The sequence below is a fragment of the Falco naumanni genome, chromosome 9 (assembly GCF_017639655.2).
Source record: "Falco naumanni isolate bFalNau1 chromosome 9, bFalNau1.pat, whole genome shotgun sequence".
Lineage (NCBI taxonomy): Eukaryota > Metazoa > Chordata > Aves > Falconiformes > Falconidae > Falco > Falco naumanni.
This window is the reverse complement of record NC_054062.1, coordinates 46,600,691-46,627,421: the sequence shown is the minus strand read 5'-3', so window position 1 is coordinate 46,627,421 and position 26,731 is coordinate 46,600,691. Positions and strand designations below refer to the sequence as shown.

The window sequence follows — 26,731 nt, the reverse complement described above, 5'->3', positions numbered from 1 at the left end:
TCTTTCTTTCCCTCCATGTTTTGTTTTTGAACAGCACAGCATTTTATTCATAGTCTGTTTCACATTTTCTCCCGTGTCACTGCCTGGCCAATTTCTCCCTTCCCAGAAACAGCTCTTGTGAACATCAGTGAAGAAGGAAACCCAGCTACAGCATTTCATGGCTATTATCTTAAAGATAGCTTGGTACGAAATTTAAATACAAGCCAGATTGCTATTTAAAAACCCCAGCCCCTCGAATTTAAGCATCTTTTTCAGTGAGAGGTCCTCAGCCTGGGAGTCCAGCAGGGGAGCGAGCTAGGATTTCACAGATCCTGAGCGTTTGGGGGTGCAGGGGCAGAGGCGGCAGCCTGGCCGCGCCAGCCGGGGTGCAGCTGCTGGTGCGGGGGTGCAGGTCGCAGGGGCTGGTTCAAACGCACTTGCCTGGCCGTAGGAGCTCCCGCGCCGTGTCCTGGCTGGCCGCAGTCTCAGTGATGCCACCTCGCTTTCCTCCTAACATGCCGGTTGCACACCAGATTGCTTACCTCTCTGCCTTCAGCTTATCCAAGGCCTATTTTTAACGGTGTTAATTATAAACCACCATCCTCTGCCCTCTTTGGACCTGCGAGCGGCGGCAGGAGCCAGGCGACAGGGCGGTGGCCGGGTGGTGATGGTGACCCGTGGCCAGGCGGTGCCGGCCAATGTGGCTGGTCAGGCACACCAGGTACAGGGGTCACAGCGGGGGTGCTGAGGCGGTGGCTCAGGCGGTGGCTCAGGGCGGTGGGGCTCAGGCGGACACCCCGGGGTTTGGCCGTGGCGGTGGCGGTGGTGCGGCCGACCCTGGATGGAGCCATTGGGGGCCGGCAGGGCCTACCCCCGGCCCACACCTGCTGATGGGCAGCCGGGCCCATCCTCGCAGCAGGCGGGTGGCCCCAGCCCCCTGCGGGGTTGGGGTCACCCCTGACACGCGGGAGTGGGGGGCTGTTGGGCTGTACTCTGGATGTGGGGCTGGGGTCCATTTTGTCAGGGGGGTGAGCAAGGGTGGACTCTGCCCCAGCCTGGGGCGTTGCATTGCGGGTTTTGCATTTCCTCGGGGTTTGACCCGAATTTGCAGCAGAAGGGCCCCAGGAGGGCGGTGGGTGGCCGAGGGGGGGGGACCGTGGTGGCCCGAGGGGGGCGGTGGTGGCCCCGCGCCGCTGCTCGCCGTGCGTATGGCGCCACCTGGCGGCATAATCCGGTACCGCACCGCGGGGGCAGCGCCCGGGCCGGGGCTGCGGGGATGCTCCTGCGCTTTTAGCGGGGAGGCCCGAGCGTCTTACCCCGCAGCGAGAGAAATCGCACCCTGCCCCTTATTCCGCAGTGATTTATCACCCCAGCAGGATGCAGCTTTTCCCGTTACAGCAGTCGGTATTTTGCAAACGCGGTAAGTTTTTATGGTACGAACTGCGTTTAACTGGTGACTACCCTCGTACCACCAGTGAGTGTGTCTTCAGCTGCGCCCATTGCTCTGCAGCTGAAACTGGCTGGTAAATGGCTGCTGCTGCTGGCGAGGAGAGTTTTCCTGTGGGTGGGAAGCATAAGGAACTGTGGGTCTTGTGCTTGGGGCTGGGGGCATCTCTACAGCCAGATCCGCCGTGTCCCCCTGCCACTTGTTCTGTGACTTGAAATGGGTTTCTCAGGCTAACCGTGGCGCGCAGGTGATGTTTTTCATTTGGGTCTGAAGGAGACTTCCAAGCTGCCCGCTCCTGCCCGCTGTGGGGGTGTTGCACTTGTAGAGCTGCCCTGGAGCTCAGGCATGGGTCTCCCCACGCAGGGAAGCAAAGCAGCGAAGCGCTGCGGCACTGCTGCCCTGCTGCACGGGGGTGGCCGAGCCACGGGGCCAGCCCAAAGCAAAGCCCCCAGAGATGCCCTGGGCATGAGGGTCAGGCCCCTGGTGCTGCGCTTTGTGCTGCTGGAGCCTGGCCCGCCTGGCAGATGGGGATGTTGCCAGAGTGCGTTACAAAAGGTGCTGAGTTGTCTGTCCTGCAGGCAGGAATCTGCCTTGTAGACAGCACTGGGAACGGCAAGGAATGTTTTCCCTTGTTGCTGTTCTGTTCATGAGTAGCTAGCTCACACGGTGGGGAGTATTCGTGCCTTTGCATTCCCCAGTTTGGTACTTGGAATGCGAAGAACTGCCATCCCTGAGCTGGCTTTGTGCTGCGAATGTTTGTCCATTGGGAACAGAGAGCCAGATGTTCTTCCAGGCAGCACTGGTCCATCAGATGACAGTAACTATTGAGCACTCTTATGGTGGCCCAGAGACACAAAGATGAAAGCCTGATGCCTGTCAGCACCTCCCTTGCTATTCCTGTGTCCCTTCAGTTTTCACTCGAGTCCCTTCCCAAAAGCAAATGCCACAGAACACGATGTCGCAATCAATGTTAACGATGACCTTTATTTTTGAGAAAGAACATCCCAAGTTTTAAAACATTGAACTGTCAGGCAAATTTGGGATATGCTGAACTTTGTTGTCAAATGCTGCCCTGCACCCGCTCCCCCTGCCCATGCAGCCCTTCGGGGGCTCAGCTGGGAACCCACCTTCCTCTTCAGAAGCATTTTCCACAGCAGCTCTTCGATGACACTTACTAGGGATGATGAGCAATATTTGGATGTCCTCTCAAACAAATGTATTTTCACAGAAGAAAAATAATAATCTGATGAACAGTCAAAGGGGGGAAAAAAAAACACCATGGAGAGATCTGGAATAATTTCTTAAAGAGTGGCTTGTGTTGTTTCCCAGCTGCTCTGCCTTTAAACAGCCTCCTAGCCCCGAATCAGGGGCTCCACCAACTGTAAAAGCAAGAACTAACCAGTGCCAGATTCAAGTCTCAAAATACAAACCATTTTCGATGTGGGGAGCAAAAGGGTGGGGGGCTGGTTCATAAGAAAACTTCTAAGTATTATTGTAACATAAATAATATGGCATCTTTCACCTCAAATAGCCTAACACTTCATAAAGTGATACGAGCTTCACTAGTTGCTGAAACACAGCTATTTCTGAAGTGGAACCCGATACCTTTTTTTTAATTTATTTATTTTATTTTACCAGTAGAGAGCAATGTTTTAAGGTGGAGAGTGAAGGATACAATATCCAACCAATCGTAAGTATGATCTGAGAGGGCTTTGAAAAATGGAAAGATCAAGTAAAATCTACTTTTAATAATAACATGCATTCTAGTTATTATCATAAGTATCATAAACTTGCATCCTTAGTTTACAATTGCAATTCATTTAAAAGAGATACCGGAAACTCAAATATTGTTTTGGCCTCTTTCAGCAATACTTTCCTACAGCTCTTTGGTAGCAGATGCTCTGGTTCCTTTCATCTCTTCGTTTAGTTTAATGTCCAAGTCCCGGAGCTGGCTCAGGAACCCTGAATTCGGGCAGATGTCTCTGTGAGCACTCACCGTTTTCAGAGCATCCACGAGTGTCATGTTTTCATGGATCATTAAAAAGGCAAGCACGAGTGATGCGGAGCGGCTCACCCCCATGGCGCAATGAACAAATACCTTACCTGCAGAAAAAAAAAACAACCGAGGCACAGCAACGTGAGCGGGCTTTAGCAATTCTAAAGCAAGAACGACACAAGGAGGACAAAACCTACTAGAGACAAGTTGGGAAATTAGTGGCTACTCCTGTTTTCAGGGCAGGTTGGCACACCATCGCGCCATACATCTCAGGCAAGGCGTTATCTCATAATGCCCTCATGCATCTAACTTAGGCATCGGATTAAAACAGCTGAAATATTCTGGGGAAGGGAAAGCTTTCTGCAACTAAACTTGTTAGTATAGTTTTTTTGTGGAAAAAACCCCGAAATCAAACCCAAAACATTTTTGGCAGAAAATTTTGGTCCAGCCCTGAGTGCGATCACTGGCAAGTCCCATAAACTCTGTAGGATAGTCTGCCTGTAAAAATGGACTCATAATTTACTGTATCTCAGCAGCCCAGTGTGAGCTATAACTGGGGATTTAATAAAGCACTCCAGTGAAAGCAGCAGATCTCGCAGCCAGTCAGAGTCGGAGCAAACTCTGGAACAAATGGAAATTATGATAACTAGGCCATAATCCAAACTCTGCTGACAAAAATTCAGCAGGCTGTGGGTCAGGCTCATAGTTTTTTACTTAGTTCATTAACTTCTGCTGCTTCTCTAGCTTAATAGACAGCCTGAATAAAGCTCCAATTCCATGAAGCACTTAAGCATGTGAAACATTTAAGGCAGCGCTGAAGTGCCGACACTCCCAGCCGAGAGCATCCCAAGGGGAGCGGGGCTGCGGCGTGCGGAGCAGGATCGCCAGGCTGGAGCCTTGCCACCGTGTGAGGGGTGTGATGTATGTGTGGAGGCACAGGGATCCCACCAATGCCTGCGGGATGGACCCGTGGGGGAGCGCCCGCAGTGCCGTAACTTCTGCCCTTCCCTCTCCTGGAGTTGGTCCGTCCTTCCACCCTGCTGGGTTGGGTGCTGCCAGCCTCCCCCAGCTCCCGGGGACCTGGCCACTGCCCCTTCCGCGCAGGGCACAGCGCGGGCACCCTCCTCCCATCCTCTGCGCCACGGTTCCCAGTGTGCCTTCCACACTGTGTGCTGAATCTGAGCTTTGCTGGCTGCCTGCTCCTGCAAGGAGAAGCCATTTGGCTCTTTGAAACTTCCTCCCAAAGCTTCTCTTTGCCTCCCTCTTACCTCCTGAAGTGTTTAAGGCTTTGCCTATGAAATTGGCAGCATCGTAGAAGAAGATACTTAAATCAAAGGAAGGATCATCAAATGCTTCTACTCCGTAGTACTCTATTTGCAGATCTTCGTAATATTTGGCTCCCGTGTTGATGCTATATGGCCCATCTGCTGCATTGAGGATATGAGTAATGTTGAGGCTTTGAAGAGTGGTTTTGCTCCTAGCAGCCCACCTGTTGAAAGACATGAAGGGCTCATTGGCAACGCTCCTAATGTGCTGCTAAAATAGCATGGCTTAAAGTCAGTGCTTCCTCCCGCTAGGGAAGAAGGCAGGAACTGCACCTTGCTCCCAGAGTAGCAGACTTCGAGAAGCCCATAGTGCTTTGCATGTGAAAAATGCGATATGGTGGCGTGAGAGCAGCAAGAGCGCGGGTTTGCCAGTGGGGGGCTGTTAGTTAAGCAAATGCCTCCCAGCAGTTAATCCCTGGGAACATGGCTGATGGTATAAAGTGGTCAGGGTTTTCCTGTAAATAGTTGTTTAGCACGTTCTAGAGTTCATCTCTCATTCGTAGTGTGTGTGAGTCGTGAGGGCAAGAACCCACAGAGGTGCAGCAGCCCCTCGTTCCTGGTTCAGATGTGGAGCGGCTGTATCGTGCTCACCAGCTGGGATCTTCCCCCACTTCCCACCATGAACTGGGACTGAAGTTATTCTGCAAAACTATGATCCTTAACTGAGGTGTTCATGAGGAGCAGCTGGGGAAAATGGGCTATGTAACCTGCAATAATCCAAATAGAAGGAAATGGCAATGAATAGAAATGATCACAAGATTTGCACGAAAAATCCTGTTTGATATTTTCAGTTTTACCATCTTTGAAAGGAAGCTGGGATTTGGACTGGCAAAAGCCCTGTTGTATAGTTCATTTGGGCCCTCTTCCATCTGGCTCTTGGTCCTGCTTCTCCTGTTGGAGTGGGAGGGCTCCTATGCCCTTCTCTGCTGCCTTAGAGCACAGTTTCCAGGGCAGATAAGACATCTCAGAACTGACATCAATTTGGGATGGGTTCTTTAAGGTTTTTTGTCTAGAAGACAAATAATTTTTCCCCTGCCAAATCCGCTGTGGTTCACAGAATATAGAAACCCCAACTCAGTCACACTGAGTAAGTCACCGACCCGTGTGCCGTGTTTTTCACGACATCCAGGCTCCTCACGTTACGAGTTTTGGAAGCCTGTATCACAAAAACATTCCTGCAGACCCAAAAGGGGCTCCCCAGTGTACCATACCCCCTCCTCCTCCTCCTCCTCCCAGGGACCAGTAATAGCTTAATGATAGGACCATATGTTCTTACGCATCTCCCAGGTAAATATTTGGCCAGACTTGGTCCACATGATTATCAGACCCTCCTCTGAACCAACAGAGCCGCTGGAGGTCTGGTAACGCTGGGGTTTCGTAGGAAGCTCTGCTCCCTGCACTGCTGGTCGGAGATGGAGAGTCTCTGGTGTGAGGCATCTTGCTGCTCTCTTGCATGCACTCGGGCTGTATCACAGACAGCTTTTCTGAAATGAATTAAGAGGAAATTTTCATACAGAAATTATATTCCCTAGGAAGTAGTCCTGTTCATTACCCTCCAAATAGCATTACATTATTATAACTAGTGTGTGCAGCAGGGCTTGCAGGTGTTGCTAAAAGCATCCAGGGAGCAGGACTGAGTCGGTGGTAGGACTCTGCAGGCATGTAATTCATCCCCTGAGAAAGCAGCAGCAGCATGAGACGGTATGATTTAATTTCTTGTCAAGTAATGCTGTTGAAAAAGAACATCCTGTGCCACCCGAACGCAGCGCTGGCTGAACCTCGTAGGTGCAGGTATTATTTCTGTTACTGTAGTGCTGATGAGTGTGTGCAGGAAAGCTCCAGTACTTTATGTCAGAGAGTTACCAAAGTGTTTGTGCACACTTAATTCTGGTTAGTTAGAACTGGAAGTTTTTTTGAAAGAATCAATCATTGGACTGACTTATACTTAAAAAAACTTCTAAGGCCAAGGTGGAAATCTTAGGAGGTGGACATAAGACATATCTAGACACTCATATAGTGTATGTGTACATGTATAAAAAAATGTGTGTGTATGCAATTTTCTTTCATTTACAGGGATGTATTTTTATACACATGTATACACATACATATGGCTATACATATGAGCAGACTTTCACATGCATATGTACATATCTATATATGTGTCTGTATGTATATAAATAGGACTTGAGAGAATTTGAACTAGTTTTTTTCTCTCTCTCAGGTGAATACCCCTGAATGCTCAGCTGTACTGGTATACTTGCATCTGTCTGTCTCAGTCCCTCTTCTGGGAACTGTTCCACTTTGTATAAATAACGTGATAGCTATTTGCCTCTAGGGAGAGGGTGTTTCTCTTGTCTGAGGGGTAGGGTACTTGCCTGGGAGGTGATGGGAAAAAAAAAAAGAAAAAAAAAAAAGAAGAGTATCTGAACCTGTGCGAAATATAGAACTGAAAGTTCTGGCTTTGTTTGCCCCATTGAGAATTCCATCTCTAGGACTGTTTTGCTCCCTCACAGACCATGCAGTGGAATACGGGCATCCCTTTGGCAGTGTTGTCTGCTGGTTTAGACCCAGTCAGGCTCAGGCCAGCCAGGCCAGCCTGGAGCAGAGCTCAGTCGAGAGCAAGAGTTCAAAGATATCTGAGCAGTCCCTTCTCTGAGACTTTAGGAGCATTTCTCCTGCCAGGATCTCATTACCTTGAACTGCTGTTCTTGCCCCTGGAGAACATTGATGAGCTTTCTTTGGTCGCTTGTGTGGGTTTAAAGCCATAATCAACATGGGAGCCACATCAGAACTCTTCCCAAAGTGGAGTGGCCGGTGTTTATTCTGATGCAGCATCAGCTTTCAGCAGCATCAGCTTTCACTGTAATGCCTGAATTCCTAAATCTGGACTTTGGGTTTATTTTTTCAGCAATTCTAGCAGATAGGTGCAGATGGGACCTTTGGAAGTCATCTACTCCATCCCCTGCCCCACAGCAGTGGCAGCCAGGTAGATGGTGCTTCAAAACCAACAACCACAACTTTGTCCAAACATCCAGGTACGTTACCTTTAACAGTGTAGGCTGATTTGGGGAATAAGCAGAAAGCAAGGGAGTATATCTTGTTGCTTGTGGAAAAAGAAGTAGAGAGGAGGCAAGGCATATGGTTGAACATGCCCCATATATTTCTGTGACCTCAGCCTAAATTTGCTTCCTCTGCCCCTTTCTCCCTCCTCCCCAAAATGGTAAGAGCAGTTATAGCTTTTTGTATGTTCCCATAAAAAGGAAGTCTCCCTAGGGTAACTACTTAATAAGCAAAATATGAAAAGCGCAATAAAAGTGATGGGAGAGATGGAAAAAAAGCTGACTGGTTTTACTTTTAATGATGAAAGAAAAGAACTGCAGGGAAGTCAAGAGGAATATAGGGATAAAAAGCCCATGAATTTTTCAGGGCAGATAACATAACACCAAGAGCTGTGGCAAAGGAGTACATTGTGCAATCCCAGCACAGATTAGCATGAAGAATAGCACAGGAAAAGGTATTGTGCATTGCCCTACAAGTTTTACTGCCTTGCAAAAGTCATGCACTATGCTCAAGAGTTACTACCAGCATCGTCATGATGACCTGTTTGTACTTTCACCGACACAGAACGTTAAGCTGAGGCAGTAAAAGGAAATCAAGAAAAAGATAATACAGCTTCTGCATCAGGAGATTCATAAGGCCACAGGCTCATTTTCAAGGAGCGTGGCTGACCCTCAGTCGCTGCATGTGTTCAGAGGCTGAAGTTGTGGAGGCTGGTAGATGGATGCTGAACTTGCAGTTCTCCTAGCCCACACTGCCTTAAACTTCTGCCGTAGCTGTCAGCCAGTTACAGCAGTGGAGGGGCTTAGCAGAGAGAGGGAAAGGGATGATCAGCAGAATTACACTGCGAGGCCTCTCGTTCAAAACCTGACTTTGAGGAGGTTCTCCAAGAACCGAGTCGTTTGGTGCTGGTGAAACTTCAAAGGCGACTCCAGCCGGTGCAGCCAGGGAAGCGCTTTGCAACCAAGCTCCCTTTCGTAGGGCAGTGCTCTCTCCAAGTGCGCCAGCGGGGTTTGCTTCGCACGCCTGGTGCCAGACAAGCGAGCTCCTCGTGTCGATGCGAAGCGTAGCTCCTGCCGAGCATGCCGCTGCGTCCTGCGCCGCCTGGCCTTGAATGGAATCGCTCTGCAGGGCCTTCAGGGTAAGCTTGGAAATAGTTATACCAGATGATTGGACTAATGAGAAAAGTAATATGAATTTTTTAATTGAAGGCCAGGGACTTTGCTGAGGGTTCCCCCCCTCCCTCCTCCTACTTTCAGATACTGCAAAGCTAGCAAAAGTGCTGCCGCTGATTAAATTTCTCTAAGCTTCTCCCTCTGGGTGGCTCCCAGAAGCTGCTCTAGTTGGAAGCAGCCAGTGACTGCAGGAGGGCAGGAGCCCCTGTAACTGGAAAAAAAAAAAATCCATGTCTCACAAGGTCACCAATGTTTTGTGTAGAGATCTAGACCATGCAAGCTGGATAGGATTACTTTTCTTTTAAACTGTAGCCTGGAAGTACTGAAAGACTATCTCGTTAGGTTCTTTCTTTCTATCTTCCTTTCTCTTCCTCTTTTTTTTTTTCTTCTTAAAAACAAAACAGCAGCAACAAAAAAAAACCCAACCAAAACCAAAACAACAACAAAAAACCCAAAACACCACACAAAACAAAACACACACACACACACACACACACCAAAAAAAGCAACAACAACAAAAAAAGGCTTCCACTCATAGGAGATATTCAAGCCCAGAGAGAGGTTTTAAGGGCAATCCAGATGTATTAGCCTCACACAAGGTAGTGCAAGCTCTAGAACTGTTCCATCACTGCGCATCAGTTCCCAAACAGGCAGAGCACCGGGGTGCACCCCAAGTGGCCAGGGCCTGTTTGGCCCCACGGCTGAACTGCGGCATCACGGGGGCTCGGCTTTCCCCGGGGGGGACAAGATGCGTTGTGGGGCAGAGGCTGCAGGGAGCGCCCGGGAAGGGCTGCGGGGGTCGCTCCGCACGCTGTCCACATCCAGCTGAACGCGGCTCCCAAGGGACTTGGTCATTCCATGGGACCTCATCTACAACACCCTAGCTGAGCTTTGTATCTCCCTGATATTATCTGGCCACTTGAGTTACTACAGTCTGCAAGGCTTATTCCCTGACACCCCACCACCACCCACCCCCCCTTTCTGCGCTGGAAACAATTGCTGTTATTCTACTGAAGATTTTTCTGGCAAAAGCAAAAAACCCACACAACCCCCACTGACTTGAATTGGCTAAAGCATTTAGCAGATTTGTGTTGCATTTGCAGATTCCAGTGAAAGAAAACTCAGCAAAGTTCGGGGGGGGGGGGGTGGGGGGGAGCAAACCCTCCAATATTGTAGGTTTGAAATGGTTCATGTTGTTATTGCCAAAAAAATGACCGTTTCCATCTTTCTATTCAAAGTTACTTTTGTTTTTGGAATTTTACTTCAGCATTGCACAAAATCTTTTAAAATATTTAAACAAGATGAAGTGGCTTGAGAAAAATTGGTTGAGAAAAATGCGTTTTCTTGAATTAAAAATGAACACAAACTACCTGAGCAGCCACCTATCTGCCTGCCCCTCATTTTCCCTGCTGTAACAGAGCAAGCCTCTTGCCATTGTGCCGTGGTTGTTACCTGCTGTCTCCTAAAGACCAGACTGAGGTGCGAAGAGATGAAATGACTGTCTGAAGCCCCAGGAGGAGTCTGTAGCAGGGCGTAAGTTGGGCCCCAAGTCATCTTTCCTCTCCCTTTCGCAAGCACCTTCCTAGCTGGCACAGCTCTGCTTGTGGTTATGATACCAGCCCAGCCGGGGACAGGTGTCTCTCAATAACAAGGTCTTGCGTGAGATTATTGATAGCCTCGGGCACCGCAGGGCACCGAGTTTGGCTGCACCTGTGGTTCCTACAATAACACAAACACTAGTGAACAATAACATGATACAGAAAGCTCCTGCAGCCAAATATCCTAAATTCCCTGAATCAAAAGCTGACAAACTAAATGGTTCAAAAGAGCAAAGCATAAGATCAGAATATAATTTATGTGAAAAAAGAAAAAGCCTCTCGATGCATTTGAAATTTGTCTGCTCTGGGTTTTCTTCTCTTTTCTCCCAGCAAGCATCTCTGAACTCTTCTTGCTCTTTTCTCTCAGGTAGTGCTTTAACACTATGGCTCTTTGTCCTCCTGATGGAAAAATCCAGATGGAAAGAAGTGTGGTTCACAGGGAAATGATCACGTAAGTGGAATTAATCTTTCAGATACTGTAATGTGAAATCTGATCTTCCTTTTTGTTAAGAAGACCCAGTGTGTGTCTCTACGTTTTGGTCAGAATCCGACGCTAAGAGAACCCAGGAGTCTCTTGAGGTAGAGCTGAAAGCCTCGTGTGCAGGAACAGGCACATTTAAAAGCAATAGCAAAGTTAAAACAGCCAGATGGGAACCTAGCAGGCAACCGAGAGGGGAACTCTCTGTTTTCCTTGCAAGCCTACTGGGGCTTGTTTGCAGGAATTAGAATCTCTCACCAGCAGTTCACTGCAGCTCTAATACCAAGTGGTATTGAAAATGAGAAGCAGGTTATGGCTGATGGTTTAAATGAGGCACCTATGGGAATTTAGAAATGAGATCCTGGACTCATCTCGGCGTAGATCGTGCACATGGCAGAGTAATATTGCTTTCTTGGCTGACTGCATCATATATTATGGCCTTTTATTTTGCCCACACTCAAACAGCAGGGAACAGCAGAAGTTCATTGCTCCTGCTCGCTGTTTAAACCCTGATCGGCCTCACCAGAGGCAGTGCCCCTGCATAATGGGAAGCAGAATCGGTCCCTCGGCCTCACTGTGGGTACGTGTTCAATGCAGCACTGTATTAATGCCGTTGCCATTATTCCAGAGTGAAGAGAAAAGCAGAATGTACAATTAAAGCTCTGTTTGGTTCGGTTTTTAAGAGAATTTACTACCCGGGAAAGATGCCAGATCGAGGGCTCTGGAAAACACAGCCCCAGCTTTAACCGCAGCATCGGGAAGGAGCGGGAGCCCCAGCGGGCCTCCTCCAGGGTACCTGCTCGGCTCAGCCCGCAGATGCCCCTCGCCCTGCACTGGCAGCCGTGTTTTACTGGGTGGGAGAAAATCTGAGTCTTCACACCTCTTCACTGCCTGGTCTCCCTCCCGCCACCTGCGTTCACGTCTGGCCGTGTACATTTATGATGGGGCCCTCTGACTCCTCCAGACTGAGCTCAAAGGTACCAACTCCTGCCTGCAGGGAGCCCAAGCTGGGCAGCCGGAGGCTCCTTCCTCTGCCAGCCTCCCGCCCCTGCGCAGGGCTGCCCGTGGGGTGGCTGTGGGGCAGGGACAGCCTGCTGCTGCCCCACGGGAGCTGTGGGCAGCTGGTGACGGCAGGGACACACCAGGCGCTTCCAGGAGTGGCAGCAGTCAGAGGGCGGGGGCGGGTGAGGGTCACCAGCGGGGCAGGTCCCAGGTCAAGTGGGAAGCCAAGGGCTGGCGCGGGCAGAGCTGCGAGGTGACACAAGGCAGAGATGAAGCCCAAGGGTCTCAGCTCGGGTGGGCTCCTGGGCGAGGCGGGGAGCCCCAGCGAAGACTCCCCCGCAGCTCCTTCCAGCAGCCCCATCCCAGGGTGCGGAGCTGCAAATGTCCTTGGACAAGGTGAGCCCCAGGAGGGGCAGAGCTTGCCCAGCCGGGCTCATGGCCTTGCCAGCAGGATTCAGGCTTGGCAGGGGGAACTTTACCTGTGTCTGGCTGGATTTTAGATTCACAGAATCATTTAGATTGGAAAAGACCTTTGAGATCATCAAGTCCAGCTGTCAACCCAGCACCGCCAAGGCCAACGCTAAACCGTGTCCCTAAGCGCCGCATCTATGCATTTTTCAAACACCTCCAGGGATGGTGACTCCATCCCTGGGCAGCCTGTTCCAGTGCTTGGCCACCCTTTCCATGATTACTTTTTTTCCCCTAATATCCAATCTAAACCTCCTGGGGCATAACTTGAGGCAGTTCCCTCTTGTCCTGTGGCTTGTTACCTGGGAGAAGAGACCACACACACCCAGCCTACAGCCCCCTGTCAGGCAGCTATGGAGAGCAATGGGGTCCCCCCTTGAGCATCCTCCTTTCCAAGCTGAACACTCCCAGCTCCCCCAGCCGCCCCACCATCACACTGGTGCTCCAGCCCCTTCCCCAGCCCTGTTGCCCATCTGCAGACATGCTCCAGCCCCTCTGCGTCCCTCTTGCAGCGAGGGACCCACAACACCATGGTATTCGAGGTGTGGCCCCACCAGTGCTGAGTGGCTTTTGGGGAGAGGAGGTCACGGCTAGCTCATGGAAGTGCTCCTTTCCTTTGCAGCGTAACACGTCTGCAGATGTTTTCCCAGGACCCTGCCTTTCCAAGGGGGGAGAACCTCCGTGCTGCCCTCAGTCCCTCCCCGCCTCCCCAAGCCTCCCATTTAGGAGCCAGGCAGCCAAGAAGAGGCAGGTGCCCACACACAGGGCTAATGCTGCAGGAAAGGATGTTTAGAAAAATGGGGGTGGTGGGTGGAAAAAAATGAGGAATCGTGCTTGCAGTGACATGTGGCAGGACGACAGCTTTTACATCTGCAGCTTTCTGATTCAAAGAAGAATTTAAAAAAAAAAAAAAAAAGTATTACCTTAGCAGCTGGCATCTCTGAGCTATTCAATGCACCATCCCCAGCAAGACAGCGCTGCCCTCCACAGGCTCCTACCATAATTTCCGACTCGTCTGTGAGTATCTGTCGGCTCCCACCATAATTTCCAACTCATCTGCGGGTATCTGTCAAGCCTAGCGTGATGTTTTCCCCTTTAATTCTCTTCTGGGGCACTCCTGTCCAGGGTACCACAGCTAGGAATTAAAGCCCCCAAACCTGCTGTTTTTCTTGACGCATCTCGGCTACACTCGTGCTTCTCCCTGGATTAAAATAGCTGTAGTTCTGAGTCCTGCTGCCAGCAGCCATAACTGTGCTGTATGCTGTCGTCGGGAGAGCACACCATCACCGTGCAGCTAACTGCTTCTAATTGTAGAAACTTCACTCTGATCTTACGTAAGGGCAGCGATAGAGCAGAAAGGCTGGGGCTTGTGCGGAGCTTAGACAGAAAGCTTCCCTGGGCAGCCTGTGCCCCCAGGGCAGAGGAGCTCCAGCCAGAGCAAGGAAAACAAAGTGACCTTGACATTGATAACAGTTCAGTGAGTGCTGTCGCAGCCAGCGCTGTGCCGAGCTCTCACCCGTGCCACGGGCTGTCCGTAGGTGGAAGTTATGGCAGTTCTGGTATGAATGATGTCAAAGAGACCAGGCTCAGGGGTGGGGTGGGGGATGCCTTGCAAGCTTCAGCAAAGACGAACAAGGATGTTAATATATTGCTTTTAAAAGGGGCTCCAAAGCGCTTGCCCTTCTGCAGGGCGGTATAGATTTGTGTGACCATGGCTAAAAATTCTTCTTGATTTACTCCTCAAATGATTTTTGTCTGACTGCTGCTGTCAATACAAAATTGACAACGCTGTCAAGCTTGCAAGATTTCAGCATATTTGAAAGCACGAGTAAAGGGGGTTTGATATTCCTCATTCATTTGGCAGGGGTATCTTTGAGCTGTCTGCCTCTCCCTGCACTTTTAACATGAGCAGTGAAGTGCTTGCCTTGCCTTGCCATGCTTGAAAGGGTACATCCAAAAAAGGCACGTTTTTTCTGAGGTTGGCAAAGCTGTACAAACTCTTTGCAGTGACATCAAGAGCAAAAAGACTTCAAAAGTCTACAGTGGAAGATCTATTTTGGCACTGAAGTTTTTTCAGGCATGTTGCAGAGCTTTCAAGGGACACTCTCCGCTTAATTGGGGAGGAGTGGAATGTTTTTTTTCTTTAGATTTTTTTAATTGCTGACTTCAAAATCATTATTTGTTTTTTGATTAAGTCATCTTTTATGTATGGTGACTGTATGTCATGAAGGAATTGACCACTGATGAGGTGCATGACAACTAAGAGGAGATAGTAAGAACTAGAACTGGAGTTTACTTTCTCTTGCAAACTTTTGATTATGTGTCTGATGAATATTTGCTCCTAATTTCTTATCTTGAATTTGGAAAAGTAAAGCTGGGGGTGGTTTTCCTGTTGCTCCTCCCTGGTATTGGGGTACCGGGTAAAGCAGAGTGAGCCAGGGCGCTGCCAGGTCAGGAGGTGTGGGTAAAGCGGCGTGTGCAGCCCCCTCTCCGGGCTGTGATGGATGAGTGGCCAAGAGCTAGGGCCACACACTTGCTGCTTTATGGAATTCCAGTCACAGGGAGAGCTTGTCCTGCCGTTTGCTGGCTGGTGGGAAGGAGTTTCCTCACCAGGCCCTGCTGCGCTGTCTCTGCGAGGAGCTGGCAGTGCGGTTCTGCATCACTCTGCAGGTACCGCGTTGGTGCCACTGGGGCCTTGCAGGGAGGGGTGCAGCCTTGTGGGAGGTTGTGCCTGCTGCAGGCGGTTTATAATAGACAGTTTGGGAACAGGCTGCAAATGTAACAGTCCATTTTCTCAAAGCAAACCTCAGCGCCTCCAGCACAGCCCTGGGAAGGCTGTCCTCTGCTTGAGAAAGTTGCTGTGAGCAGGAATACATTAAGGACTGCGAGCTTCTCAGGTACAATGATAATGGGAGCCATCCATGAGCTATAAATAGCATTAACATCCTTTCCCTCCAATGCCTGGCATCCCAAGCAGTCATTTTTGCTGGTGCTAGTGAAAATGAACAAAGCTTTGAATGGCATTTATTTATGTTCTCTTTGTAGGCTGGAATTTTGTGAGTAGTTTTTCTTACAGACTCTGATTTTTTTATTTATTTTATTTTAAGGGCAAATATTGGCATTTTCTCCTTTTGGATTTTTTCTTTTTATAATTGCCATATATCATTTTCATAATTTTAGCGTAATTCTGTGGGAAAAGCTTATTGTGACAGGAGAGTGGGCATCACAAGTAGTCCTTTGCAAAGAACCTCTGTGTGATTGCAGGAAAAGGGAAACACACACACACACACACAGAGGAACCCAAACTTAATCTTGTATAAATATTTATATATATATATATTTATATATATATTTATATTTATATATATAAATCTTATGTACGTTTTCAAGAAAATACTGAAAATGCTTTGGTTTAGAATTACGCAAACAATGCAAGATGTTCTGGCATGATTTGTGGTGTTTACATCGAGAGATCAGACAGAAACAGTTGTTGCAGTAGAAGGAAAAGCTTTACATGCCTATCAGACAGGATCTTCCCGGGCTTTCATAGGAAACAAAGATGTCTTTTGTGAAGGAGCTATGAAGACCTGAAAGCAAAGCTGTCAAAAAGGACTCTCTTCAAAAATATTTAAGGTACACTGATGAGGTCCTGTTATAAAATGATAAAGCCTCACGTGTTAGGCAAGTCTCCTTCGCTGTTACAAGACGTTCAAGGTCTACAAACCAGACATTTTGCTCTGGGATAACCACTGAACCACCGCTACTAGATCAACTGGTAGAGCTGGAGGAATTAGCCTAGCTTTTAAATATGCAAGAAGGGCTATGTTTTGTCCCAGTTATGTCAGCTGATCTATACGCTGCTTTTCCTGACAACCCTTGCCTTAGACCAGCGCAGCAACAGTGCCGTTACTGAAGCGCTGTGGTTTCCCCTGTTACCAGGAGATGGCAGAGGAAAGCAAGCCTGAAGGCTTCAAAAGCGCAGTACCCTCGGGACGGCGTGTAAACGGAGCTGCTGCTGATGCACAAGAAACTGCACTTGGCTGGGTGGAACAAAAATGCAAAATGTACCGGATGAATTAACCTGGGTGTATCCATCAAGTGACCTACACTGCCTGCTTTCCATGCAGGTTTGCTGTGTAGGAAGGGCCTGTCACGGTGCTCATTTTTCCTGTTCGTGGGGCGATCTGGCCTGGTTTTGTTCCACTGGCAAAATCTGTTGTACAAACCAGTTCAGGCCATAATGCAATCACTCACAGTAAAAAGCAGGATGATTCTTTTAGTCTTTCATTCCCTCTCTTTCCAAATATATTTATCTGCCCTTTCCCAGTACCTCCAGTGGTAGGAGAAGAGCCCAGCTAGTGCAAACATCCTCTCCACCAGCTGTCAGGAAGCGAGGGAGGCGTGAGGGGCAGGTGCCGGGTGGATTAACACACCCGAGCGCTGACAACTTGTTGCACTGGGCTGCTGGACTGGGTGGTGGGCTAGCAGTGGTGGTCACCTCAGGCAGCGTCTCTCCTGCCTGTTCTGCAGGGGAAAACTGGCCCTACAGTCACATGGGTCTTGCCGAGGGGACATTTCCACTGCCAGAACTGAGCCTCTCTCAGGAGCTGGCAGGGAATCGAAAGAGGGCTTAGATGGAGGAGCCCATGCTATTGATGCTCTCTCCCCAGCTGCTTTCACTTCAAGTGCTTAAAGGAAATAAACTCTACAAGAATGGAAATTGGTTTGGGAAGTGCAGTCAGCCTGGCTGGAGGCTTTGAGTTAACCAAAGGTCTTATTCCTCCTCCCCATCTAGAGTGATGCTTCCCTTGCAGCCTTCTAAAAGATAAAAGTGAGCCAAAGAAAACTTGCAAAGGTTATTGGGCATCAGTGGACATTATTGGGTGCTTATTAACTGGTAGGAGTTTTTTCCGAGCGGCAGCACTGTGCAGACTCTGGGGGTCCTGGTGATGGGGTCCCAGTCCGAGCTGTGGCCCTGGCTGCCCCGTGCCCCCCGCCAAGTGTCCCTGCAACACTGTGCTGGCTGCTGCAGCTGATGGAAATGTGAGCTGGAGCCTGCTGCTGACTAGCTTGTAGTCCACCTCAGAACAAGCATTGAGGAAATTTATCAGCAGCCTTTGCGGTTCGTCCGACCAGGGGCCAAAGCCTCACGGCCACGGCAGGCATGCTGGAAAGCCCACGGCAGCGGGCCCAGCCCAGAGCCCTCCTCCAGCGCCAGCTTTCCCACCTATGTCTCACCCTTCCTTTTCTTTTTATCCCCACAGCCTGAGTTAACCTCCCTGGAGCTGATGGAGGCAAGGGGCTTGTTGGGGGCAGTGTCAGGGGAAGGTTTGTACCAGGACCAGCCCTTCTGTCCAGTCTGCAGTAATTAAAAGCATCATGAGGATTAGGAGGCAGCCAATCTATTGAAGACAAAAAGCTGGAAGATACACAGGGAAAGAATGACTTGAAAGTTTTCCTGTTTCTTATATTGTCTTCCCCTAGGCTCTACTCTGGGCTGCTGGAGAATGATTGACTAGCCAGACCTTCAGGTCAGACCTGCCTTGGCACTTTTTGCACCTGTCTTGGGAATCAGGTGTCCACAGTATCCATTACTAAATATCGAATTATACAATGTGGGCAGCAAACAGCCAGCATCTGCCTCACAGGCTGGAAATATATTTGTCACTACACACCAAGATTCATTTCACAGTGGCAGCAAGGAGGAGGATGACGAGAGATCCAGAGTGAAGCAGCAAAAGAAAAACATTTAAAGCAACTTTCAACGGTTGAGATGATGAGGAGAAACAACTGATGATATGGATCTCTATCACCTGGGCAGGAACACGCTTGCCCCATGCAATGATGCTAACACAGACACCAGTGCCCTCACACCTTCCCCCTCAGGTTTTGGATCCTACTTGGCTTTTTAAGGTATTGTTTCTAATACTGCTTCTTTTGGTGAAACGACTTTGTTCCCAGCTTGGTTCTGCAGTTAGGAACAGATTCCCCTTCATCTTGGGAGGAAGGCAAGTGATGGAAACTCTGCAGCTGTTGGCAATGCTGCAAGAGCACTGCCAGCATCTGGGAGCTTTCTTTTGCCCTTGGGCTGCCCACCTCTGAGTTACAGGGTCCCACTTGCTATTCGGAGGGAGATTAAGCCTTTCTGAAAATGAACAGGTTTAACAGAGCACAAAATTACTTTGAATCTGCCTCATCCAGGACATCCTACAACTGGGTCCTTTTGCCAGGCTTCCAGCATCTAGGTCAAAGCAGCTCCAGGGTATGCTTAATCCTGCTCTGGACACGAGGTGAGTGAGCACATATCCTTTACATGTTGAGGTTTTAGTAGGTATGTGTGTATGGGGGAAATGACACTACAGACATCTGTTTGCCTTCCATGCTTGAAAGGAAAATCCCCCCATTTCAGCACTGAACCTTTACCTTCAAATGCCAATTTGCTGTCTTTTTTCAGTGAAGACAATAGTGAGAAACTGTTCAGCACAGGTGGTTTACCCCAAAACAAAAGCAAATTCATGGCTGTCCAGGAATTTGGAAGCTCTGGGTAGAAGGGATTTTCTATTTCTATTCTGCTGGGTGAGGTGTATATACCAGAGTTTTCTACTTCTGTTCTGTTGCGCAGGTGCATGTATCGGTGAGGGAACAAGCGTACACGCAGGTTGGCTCAGAAGGGAAGATGCTTCTGCTCAGGGGACATAATGGCTGCTGTGGTGCTGGATCGGGTCCTGAGAGGGCTGCCCTGAGCTCTGCCCTTCTCCTGCCACTTACTCTTGACCACTGCCACAAGTAAAGGCTGAGATTGCGTAGGTCAGTTCTAACCCAAAAGGTCAGATCTGCTCTGAAATGCAGGAGCCCAGCGGTGGCTCAGCTCACCTGCGCCCTTTTCTGTATTCCTGGCACCATCAGGCACAGGCAGGCGGTTACACACTTGCCGACTAGCGGAACAGAAAAGCAGCCCGTAGAGCTGAGGTGCTTTCTTATCCTGACGCGCTAAATGCCTGCCCCGCTTTCTCCACTCGTGGTGACAGCAGGTGACAGGTGCTAGGGTCTGCTGATCCCCCCTGCCCCTTTTCCTGCCTTCCTCAAGTCATAAACAGTTGTCATTATCGAGTGACTCCGTCCGGCCCCTCCGTTAGCTCAAGCACCCTGTTGATCGGTCACAACCCGGCTGATGGCAGGCGAGACCTCCATGGCTGAAAATTCAGGCTCCCTCTGCTAGCAGAGGTGCTGGCATGGTGGTGGCGAGGCTCCCTTCACCTGCTGGCTGCTTACGTCTCCGTGCAGGATGCTGCACCTGGATTTCACAGCTTTTCTGCGTGGCTACTCACAGCCTCCCAGTGGGATCTGATAGCACCAGCCACCCCACCCTGGCAGAGACCTGGCACCTCCTGGCACAGGAATGCAGCCTGCTACCCCCAGAGGAAATAAAAGACAAAATCCTGGCCAAAGCAGGAGCCATGAGAGCAGAGCTAAGGTTCTGGCTGCCTAAATGTTTATCTTCAGTCTGTATTTGATGTTTGGGTAACAAGGTGACCGGCTTCCTATGGAAACCTAAGGCAGGTTAAATGACCCAGAGGAAAACAGTGGTTTTCCTGAGCTGCAGGACAGAGGATGTGCAGAGCCTCACCATTGCTCACTCGCAGCCTCTGTGCCTGAGGATTTCATGCAGCGTTTCTTCCTAAGCCCTTCAGATGAGAGCTTGCAGTCTGGTCGATACAGTCGCGCTTCTTTTTTATTTCTAAAAAGAATGGCTGTCCCTTTGTACTGTGTGCGTTTTGTCATGCTGCTTTGGTTCACCCACCGTTTTCCCAAGTTTGCTAAAGAAGCTGTCTCTGAAAACAAGAATGGAGAAAAAGAAAACTATCAAAGTCTTTTGGAATTTTTTTTACATACGGGGAGAGATTTTTCAAAGGCAGAAAGGGGAGTCTATCAGGTTATGTGCCTGAGTACTATTTATGACCTTGAAAATCTTTTGCTTACAGTGCTTAATTGGTCTGCACAAATCCATTGCCAGAAGAGGTAATTGACCATTTTTATAGAAGGATCAGTAACAAAACCACTCCAGGTTATTGTTCTAGAAATTAAAAAAAAATTAGGAATTATGGAAAGAATATGTTTCAGGGCATCAGCCAGCCTCTCCTGAAACTATGCAAATTCACTCAGTGAGAACAACAGCAGACACAATGAAATGAGTTGTATACGAAGAACTGAGCTCTCAAATGTGATATTATGCAGAAGGTAAAGAGTCTGTACTAGATAAGTAACAGCTCGATGTGTTATCAAGGGTGCACTTTGATTTTGATGAATGTTAGAAGAACCTTTAGCCTTGAAAATAAAGAGGATAATTTCTCTCTAGGCAATGGCTGCTCATGAAAGTCATAAAATAAGAGCACTGGAGCCCTAATTTTATAGTGCTTTTTAAATGATTTTCAAATGGTCCAGCTGCTTTGTGCCACAATAACACAAGGCAGAGATATTTACACCGGCGATAACAAGCATGCATCAGCCTGCCCGAGCGGCTCTCCGCAGGCAGCCTGCATTAGGCGAAACACACATGGAAAGCTGGTACTTGCCAGTGCGGATTGATCACAATTACACCGTGGCTAGAGCGATCCTGGGAAGCCGCTTTTTCCACCAGACAGCTTGATTGTTTTTCTAGTCTGTGTCTCGCCTGCAAGGCACGGGATGTACGCACCCGGCGATGCTGGTTCTATTTTGACACTTGAGAGCCTGCCAGCTCTGTGTACCTCTTAGGCCATGCCGTCCTTGGCAGGCTTCTCTTTTCAGAAACAGGAGGGTGGATGCAGCCCAGGGTTGCACCGCTGTTTTTTGGTGGGAGTTTCTCCCGCGATTAATTTGGCCCCAGTGTTGGTGTTCCAACATTGCGCTGCGCTGTCTCGCACAGGAATGCATGTATGTGGCAAATGACCTCTGGGCAGATCCTACCTAGTTCTGCTGACGTGCTGGAATTGCCACCAGCAACTTTCCCCAGGTATTTTACCTCGGCATGCCTAGGACTTCAGTCTAAAACTATAATTTATTTTCCCGGACCTGTTCTAAGATAAGAACTACCCCAGGGTGGTCTAGCTTAGCTTTCCAATTTGGGTAGTCATTTCAAAAGTCTGATTAGTATTTTATCTTTGCAGGCCCCTTTCCTTTGCGAGACATGGATGAAAGACAGGGTACTGGGAGAAACCTGCCCTTGGAGCAAGCCAGGTATGGCTGAAAGACCAGTTCCTTTATGAAACACCCCTGTCAGATTAAAGAACTTGGCTCTTTCTGCGTTCACCATTGCTCAAGACACAGCAATGTTTGTGTAAAAAGAATTTTGGTAGGAATGGGGAATTCTGAGCATGAAAAGAAGGCTAATTTGTGGCTGAAAAAATATTATATTTGCTGTAAATCTCAGGTCTCTAAAGCTAAGATAGAGCTGGGCAGAGGGCATGGCGGCAGGAAGGTACCTCTGGGAAGTCCCCAGCCATTGAGCATATATTGTCACTGGGGCGGGAAAATTCTGTCTCCCATCTTGGTGACTTCCTGTACATGTTGGACTACAACATTTTTCCCCCTTTTCACTTGCTGATCCCAATGCAGCAAAACAGGTTAGCTTCTCTTTCTGTCCAGGGATATCCTTAAGAGCTTGAGTTTTAAACAGGAGCCTGTTTTCTCTTGGACTTGATTTTTAATGAGCAGAAGGGACAGCAAACTGGGAATGTATCCAAATGGAGTATCTAGCACATTTGTTGCCTCCACTTAACCAAATGATTGAGGAGTGACTGGAGCATCTGAATTTCAGAAACCTTCTACCCCCTAAACAAAGAGGAAAGATAGGTTGGATGCCAGAGCTTTAGGTCATGTTCCTTTCATCTTTATCTCATATTCAGATTGTCTGATGTTCCTCCCTGTCACTTTGATCTTTTTTTATTTCATAAGAGTTTAGAGTTTACATAGGTGTATCCTGTATCTTGGTTCAATATGTAAATCCTGCAGCTTGATGAAATTGCTTGCTACTGGATAACTCTTTGGATAACATTGCCTAGAGCAAAGCGGGAGAAGATCATGAGGTAAGCCAGCACAAGAGAAGCAGATCTGCTTTTTTCTAAGAATACAGGGAACAAAGATTTTACCTTCAAAATAGAAATGAATTCATGTAGCACTGTTCCAGGCTGCACGGAATGGTGCCACGGTCACAGATTGCATAAGTTCATACTGCCTCACTTGCATCTCATCTCGCCTTATCTCTGAGAGATCCAATTTATGGTAGCTGAGATAAAGTAGCCTTCAGGGTATTACATTCATCCCTTTCATAAATCAAGAACCGCTTTTTGTTACTAGAGATCTAAATCCAGAAAGAGAGGAAAACACATGGCGTTAGGTTTTGTAAGCGGCCAATTGGCATGTCTCTGCCATAGCTCTTTGCAGCCTTTGGCTGTTTCTCAAAGCAGAAAGTAACAGGGTTTGTGTTCTGTATTCTGATGAATCAATACAGAAAACCGGAAAAAATCAGTGATTTCCCACTGAGAATTCGGAACTCTCTCCTCCACCAAAATACAGCATCATTCGTTTTTATAATTGGTTGGGTTTTTTCTCCTGCTACAGAAGATGCACGCTGATGATTACCAGTAGACTGTGTGTGATCCTTGCCACTGATTTGGACACAGTTTTGTGGCTACTCCTAATCTTTCAGGATCCTGCTGTCCTCCCACCTGTCAACGGAGACATGTCTGTAAGTGAATAATTAGGCTTACCCAAGTGGTTGAGTGAGGTTTAGTTAATGCTGCTAAAGTAATTTGTGATTGCTTAATCAAAGTGCTGTGTAAGAGCAGCCGTTTACCACCAGAAGAGGGACTCACCATTTGGCTTCAGAGGCAGTACAGAAATGTTGCACCAAGGTGAAAGTCGATTGAGTCCGCTGCAGTTATTCCACAGTAATGCCTTTCCTGGCCGTGGCAAGTTTGGTCTCCTTTGCTTCCCCATGCAAATCGTGCTGCATTCAGCGCATGGGTGACACCAAGCCTCCTCAGGTCTTCCTCGTTATGGGCTATGGAGCTGTGGAGAATCATGTACGAAAGCTCATGACAAAAAGCAACTGAAGGTTTCTTGTTGCCTTGCCGTGCATTCCTGCCTGTAGGGCCTGGTGCCCACCACACTTGGAGACATGTTGTAGAAGAAAAAGTAAGGCAGTAAAAGAAAGGTAAAAGGTTGTGATTTCTGAATATACTCAAAATCTATGTGGAAATGCAGAATTCCAAGTTATTTCACTTCTGCAAAACAGTTTACTGCCTCTAAGTTCCTGTACATTTAACATGTGTTACAGGCTCCAGTTGACTACAAAAGCATTAGGAATTACTGGCCCAACCCCCTGACAAAAATCCACTTCATGAGGTAGCTCAGGTCCTCCTGTAGTTTGACTTGAAACGAGTATGCTGAAAGAACATGCTCAGGTTTTAGCGTGGCCTGTAACCATTTTGCCTCAGCCGGTAATTGTACGATGTTCCTTTGCTGGAGTGGTATTAGCCTTGCTAATCTGGCTAAACTCCAGCAGATAAACCTGCCTGCTTAAGGTCGGCATGAAGTTTGATTTGTGCCAGCCGTTTTACATCTTGTGCCCTCAGCTGCTTATTAAGTAGGACTTTAAAAAATAGTTTACCTTTCAGCCCAAAGGGTCTTGGCCTTGGCCCTGCATATCAGCAATGGCTGATAGCCAGACAAATATTTAATAATGTTTGTTGACCACTTCAAAGTCCTCCGGGATGAAAGACATCATGTATAGTCAGCCATCCCTACTTTATTTTACGAGAGATATTTAACTTGTTTGAAGAAGCTGACCATCATATTTCTGATAAAGTCATAAGGAGAATTCTTATAAAATACAGGATTAATTCTAGACTGATCTTTGATTTCCAAGCAGCTCATTAGAAACTGCACATAGCTGGCTCCACAGAAACAAGCAGTGACAATTTATGGTACTGCTTCGGGTTATTTTAGCTCTGGCACAAGTCCTGATGCTGGCACAGGTTTGCTCAGAAACACCTTCCATTTATTGACTTCACTGAGTATTGGGCTGGGCCCTAAATGCAAATACTTCCTCTGTTCCCCATTTCCACCTCAGGTAGATCCCAGGAAACCTTATTCTCAGGTGTCATTCATATTTATCTTATCGGTGTTGGCAGAATAAAGAAAGTTCTATCTATAGCACTTCATAAAGTTCCAGTTTCACTGATTTCAGTCTGTAACTTGTCATATTGAAGCTCAGTGTTAGTGATCAGCTGTTGCATCAGCAAACCAACCTGTTTACATTTTTATTCCTGTTAGCTGAACGTCCTCCAAGTTCATCTTTTTCCTTACTGCATGTACACACTGTTGTTATCCACACATTTTTCCCCACCATTCTTCACACACACACCCCAAGAGACAGAATGTGTTTGCAAATAAACACGCAAGAATAATTTGGAGCATATATACCTACAGGCATTAAAAGGAGGTCTTAAAACTGCACTTAGAAGAACGTCTAAAATCAAATGATGGTGTTAAGACAATACAATTTCAGTTATTTTTACAGAGTCTTAAATGTTTGCTTTTACTACCTGTTGGGCTCAATTCAGCAAATCCTTATTTCTCCAAATGGTTCTAATAAAGGAAAAAAGTTAATTTCCGAGTATAGTTACGAGGTTTAACTGGAAAGGCAAAGGCTGGTTTCCCACTCTTGTCACCAAGGCAGGAGTTTGGTGAAGCACCACACGGTGGGCTGGCTCCTGCCTGTCTGCACCCATGGCCAGCCCAGCAGAGCCGTGTCGGTGGGTGCCCAGCGGCATGTCACAGCAGGCGGCCACCCGCTACACGTAGGGCTCATCTGCAGGATGGCACACTCCAGACTAGAACCCTATTGCCGTTAGGAAGCAGGCTGCAATTTGTAAAATCACGTTTGGTAAATGCCAATTTATTTCCCTGACATCACCTTAGCTCGTTTTTAGGCTTTGCTTTTTGGTAACTAAAAGAATGCCTACATTTAGCTGTAATCAATGGGCAGTTAGCCAAAGGATGGTTTGTTCTTCCTGCTTCTCTCATTTAGGATTTATCGTAATTGTAATTTCCAGGTATTTCAACAGGTTTGCAACCCACTGGTGGTGGACAGAACTTGTTTTGGCATAACATTGGGCACTAGGCATGTTGAGTGCAGATGACTGCATGCTTTCTCTGTGCTCCACAGAGAAACAACCATCCGCACAAGTCTGAGAAATAAACGGTGAAGTCTGCTGTCACACAGAATATCCACCTTTTTTTATTTTTTCCCCAGAAATTTCAACTGCAAATCAAGTTGTCATACAAATTGCAAAACTAGAACACTTTTTTTTTTAATGTGAAAATTTCCATTCTGGTTAAAATTAAACTGAAAAAGGTAAAACCCAATCATAGTTCAGTTTTAAGGTTACTCAGAATCATAAGTCTGTCTTGTGCTTTATATGGTAAATGTTTTAGCATTCATAAAATCTATATGTTGAATAATTATAAAATAATGCAAAGCAATAAAAAGAGTCTTACTCTAAAGTAATTTTATTCTGTTCTGTAGGTTCTTTCTTTAATGGATAGTCCTTTTGCTTTCTTCTGTGTTAATCTTAAACCTATTTTAAGGCAATGAAATTTAACAATGCTAACTAAATAAAGTAGTTGGGCAGCATATGTTAACAAGAACTGTATTCCCCAGCCCTTCAGAACAGCTCAGCCTCAAATAACACTTACATATTGCCTATGTGGAGATTAGGCCACTCTTCACCCATGTGATTTAATTCCACTTTGCAGCTGTCCAAAATATCTGGCAGTTCCTGGGCAGAGGGAGCGCCAGGCTCAGAGCGTTCCTGGGCTGACGGGCTCTGGCCGTCTTCTGGCGCTGCCCCCTTTGGTGGCCACCCGCAGATTTAGGCAGGGAGAGCCTGCTGGATGCTGCTGCAGAATCCACAGGGGAGGGTTTTCTTTTTTTTGCTGAAGCGTGCTCTTTGCTGCCACTTGATGTTCGCAAGCAGGTGGCTGTGTCTAAATACGGCACGCGCCTTGACGCCTCGCCGCATTAGCTCAGCGCTGCATCCCCGATGCGATGGGGAACGGCCACAAAAATGAAAATTCTGCATTAAGCGGATCTTATGCAAAAAAAGGGCTACTCCCCTCCCCACGTAAGCTATACTGCTGTGCCTGCCAGCACAGAGCTTTC

The 26,731-nt window shown here is 47.9% G+C and overlaps 1 protein-coding gene and 1 long non-coding RNA gene across 4 annotated transcripts; one reads left to right on the top strand and one right to left on the bottom strand.

Moving 5' to 3' along the window:
- Positions 1-601: 601 nt before the first annotated feature.
- Positions 602-22,659, top strand: LOC121094191. Of its 2 annotated transcripts, XR_005829767.1 has the most exons (6): positions 602-700; positions 3,065-3,116; positions 7,656-7,782; positions 10,945-11,028; positions 18,010-18,438; positions 21,672-22,659. It is a non-coding gene; the product is annotated as an uncharacterized LOC121094191 (long non-coding RNA). The 2 variants fall into 2 exon arrangements; XR_005829768.1 differs by having other exon boundaries at positions 18,010-22,659.
- On the bottom strand, positions 2,404-26,711 carry LOC121094190 (dual specificity protein phosphatase 13-like). 2 transcript variants are annotated; one of them, XM_040607490.1, is made up of 5 exons: positions 26,266-26,711; positions 23,379-23,574; positions 6,024-6,231; positions 4,691-4,911; positions 2,404-3,529 (listed from the first exon to the last, which is right to left on the bottom strand). In XM_040607490.1, the coding sequence occupies exons 2-5, from the start codon at positions 23,500-23,502 to the stop codon at positions 3,303-3,305; spliced, it is 780 nt and encodes a 259-aa protein (XP_040463424.1). In that variant the 5' UTR covers positions 23,503-23,574; positions 26,266-26,711; the 3' UTR covers positions 2,404-3,302. The 2 variants fall into 2 exon arrangements, with proteins under 2 accessions (XP_040463424.1, XP_040463425.1); XM_040607491.1 differs by lacking the exons at positions 23,379-23,574; positions 26,266-26,711 and adding an exon at positions 22,653-22,756.
- Positions 26,712-26,731: the final 20 nt, after the last annotated feature.

Coding starts and splice junctions, on each gene's coding strand:
- LOC121094190 (XM_040607490.1), bottom strand. CDS start 23,502: ATGGGGAAGCAAAGGAGACCAAACTTGCCACGGCCAGGAAAGGCATTA. Junction 6,232..23,378: donor ACTGCCTCTGAAGCCAAATG/GTGAGTCCCTCT, acceptor AATTCATTTCAG/AAAAGCTGTCTGTGATACAG. Junction 3,530..4,690: donor AGCCTTAAACACTTCAGGAG/GTAAGAGGGAGG, acceptor TTTTTTCTGCAG/GTAAGGTATTTGTTCATTGC.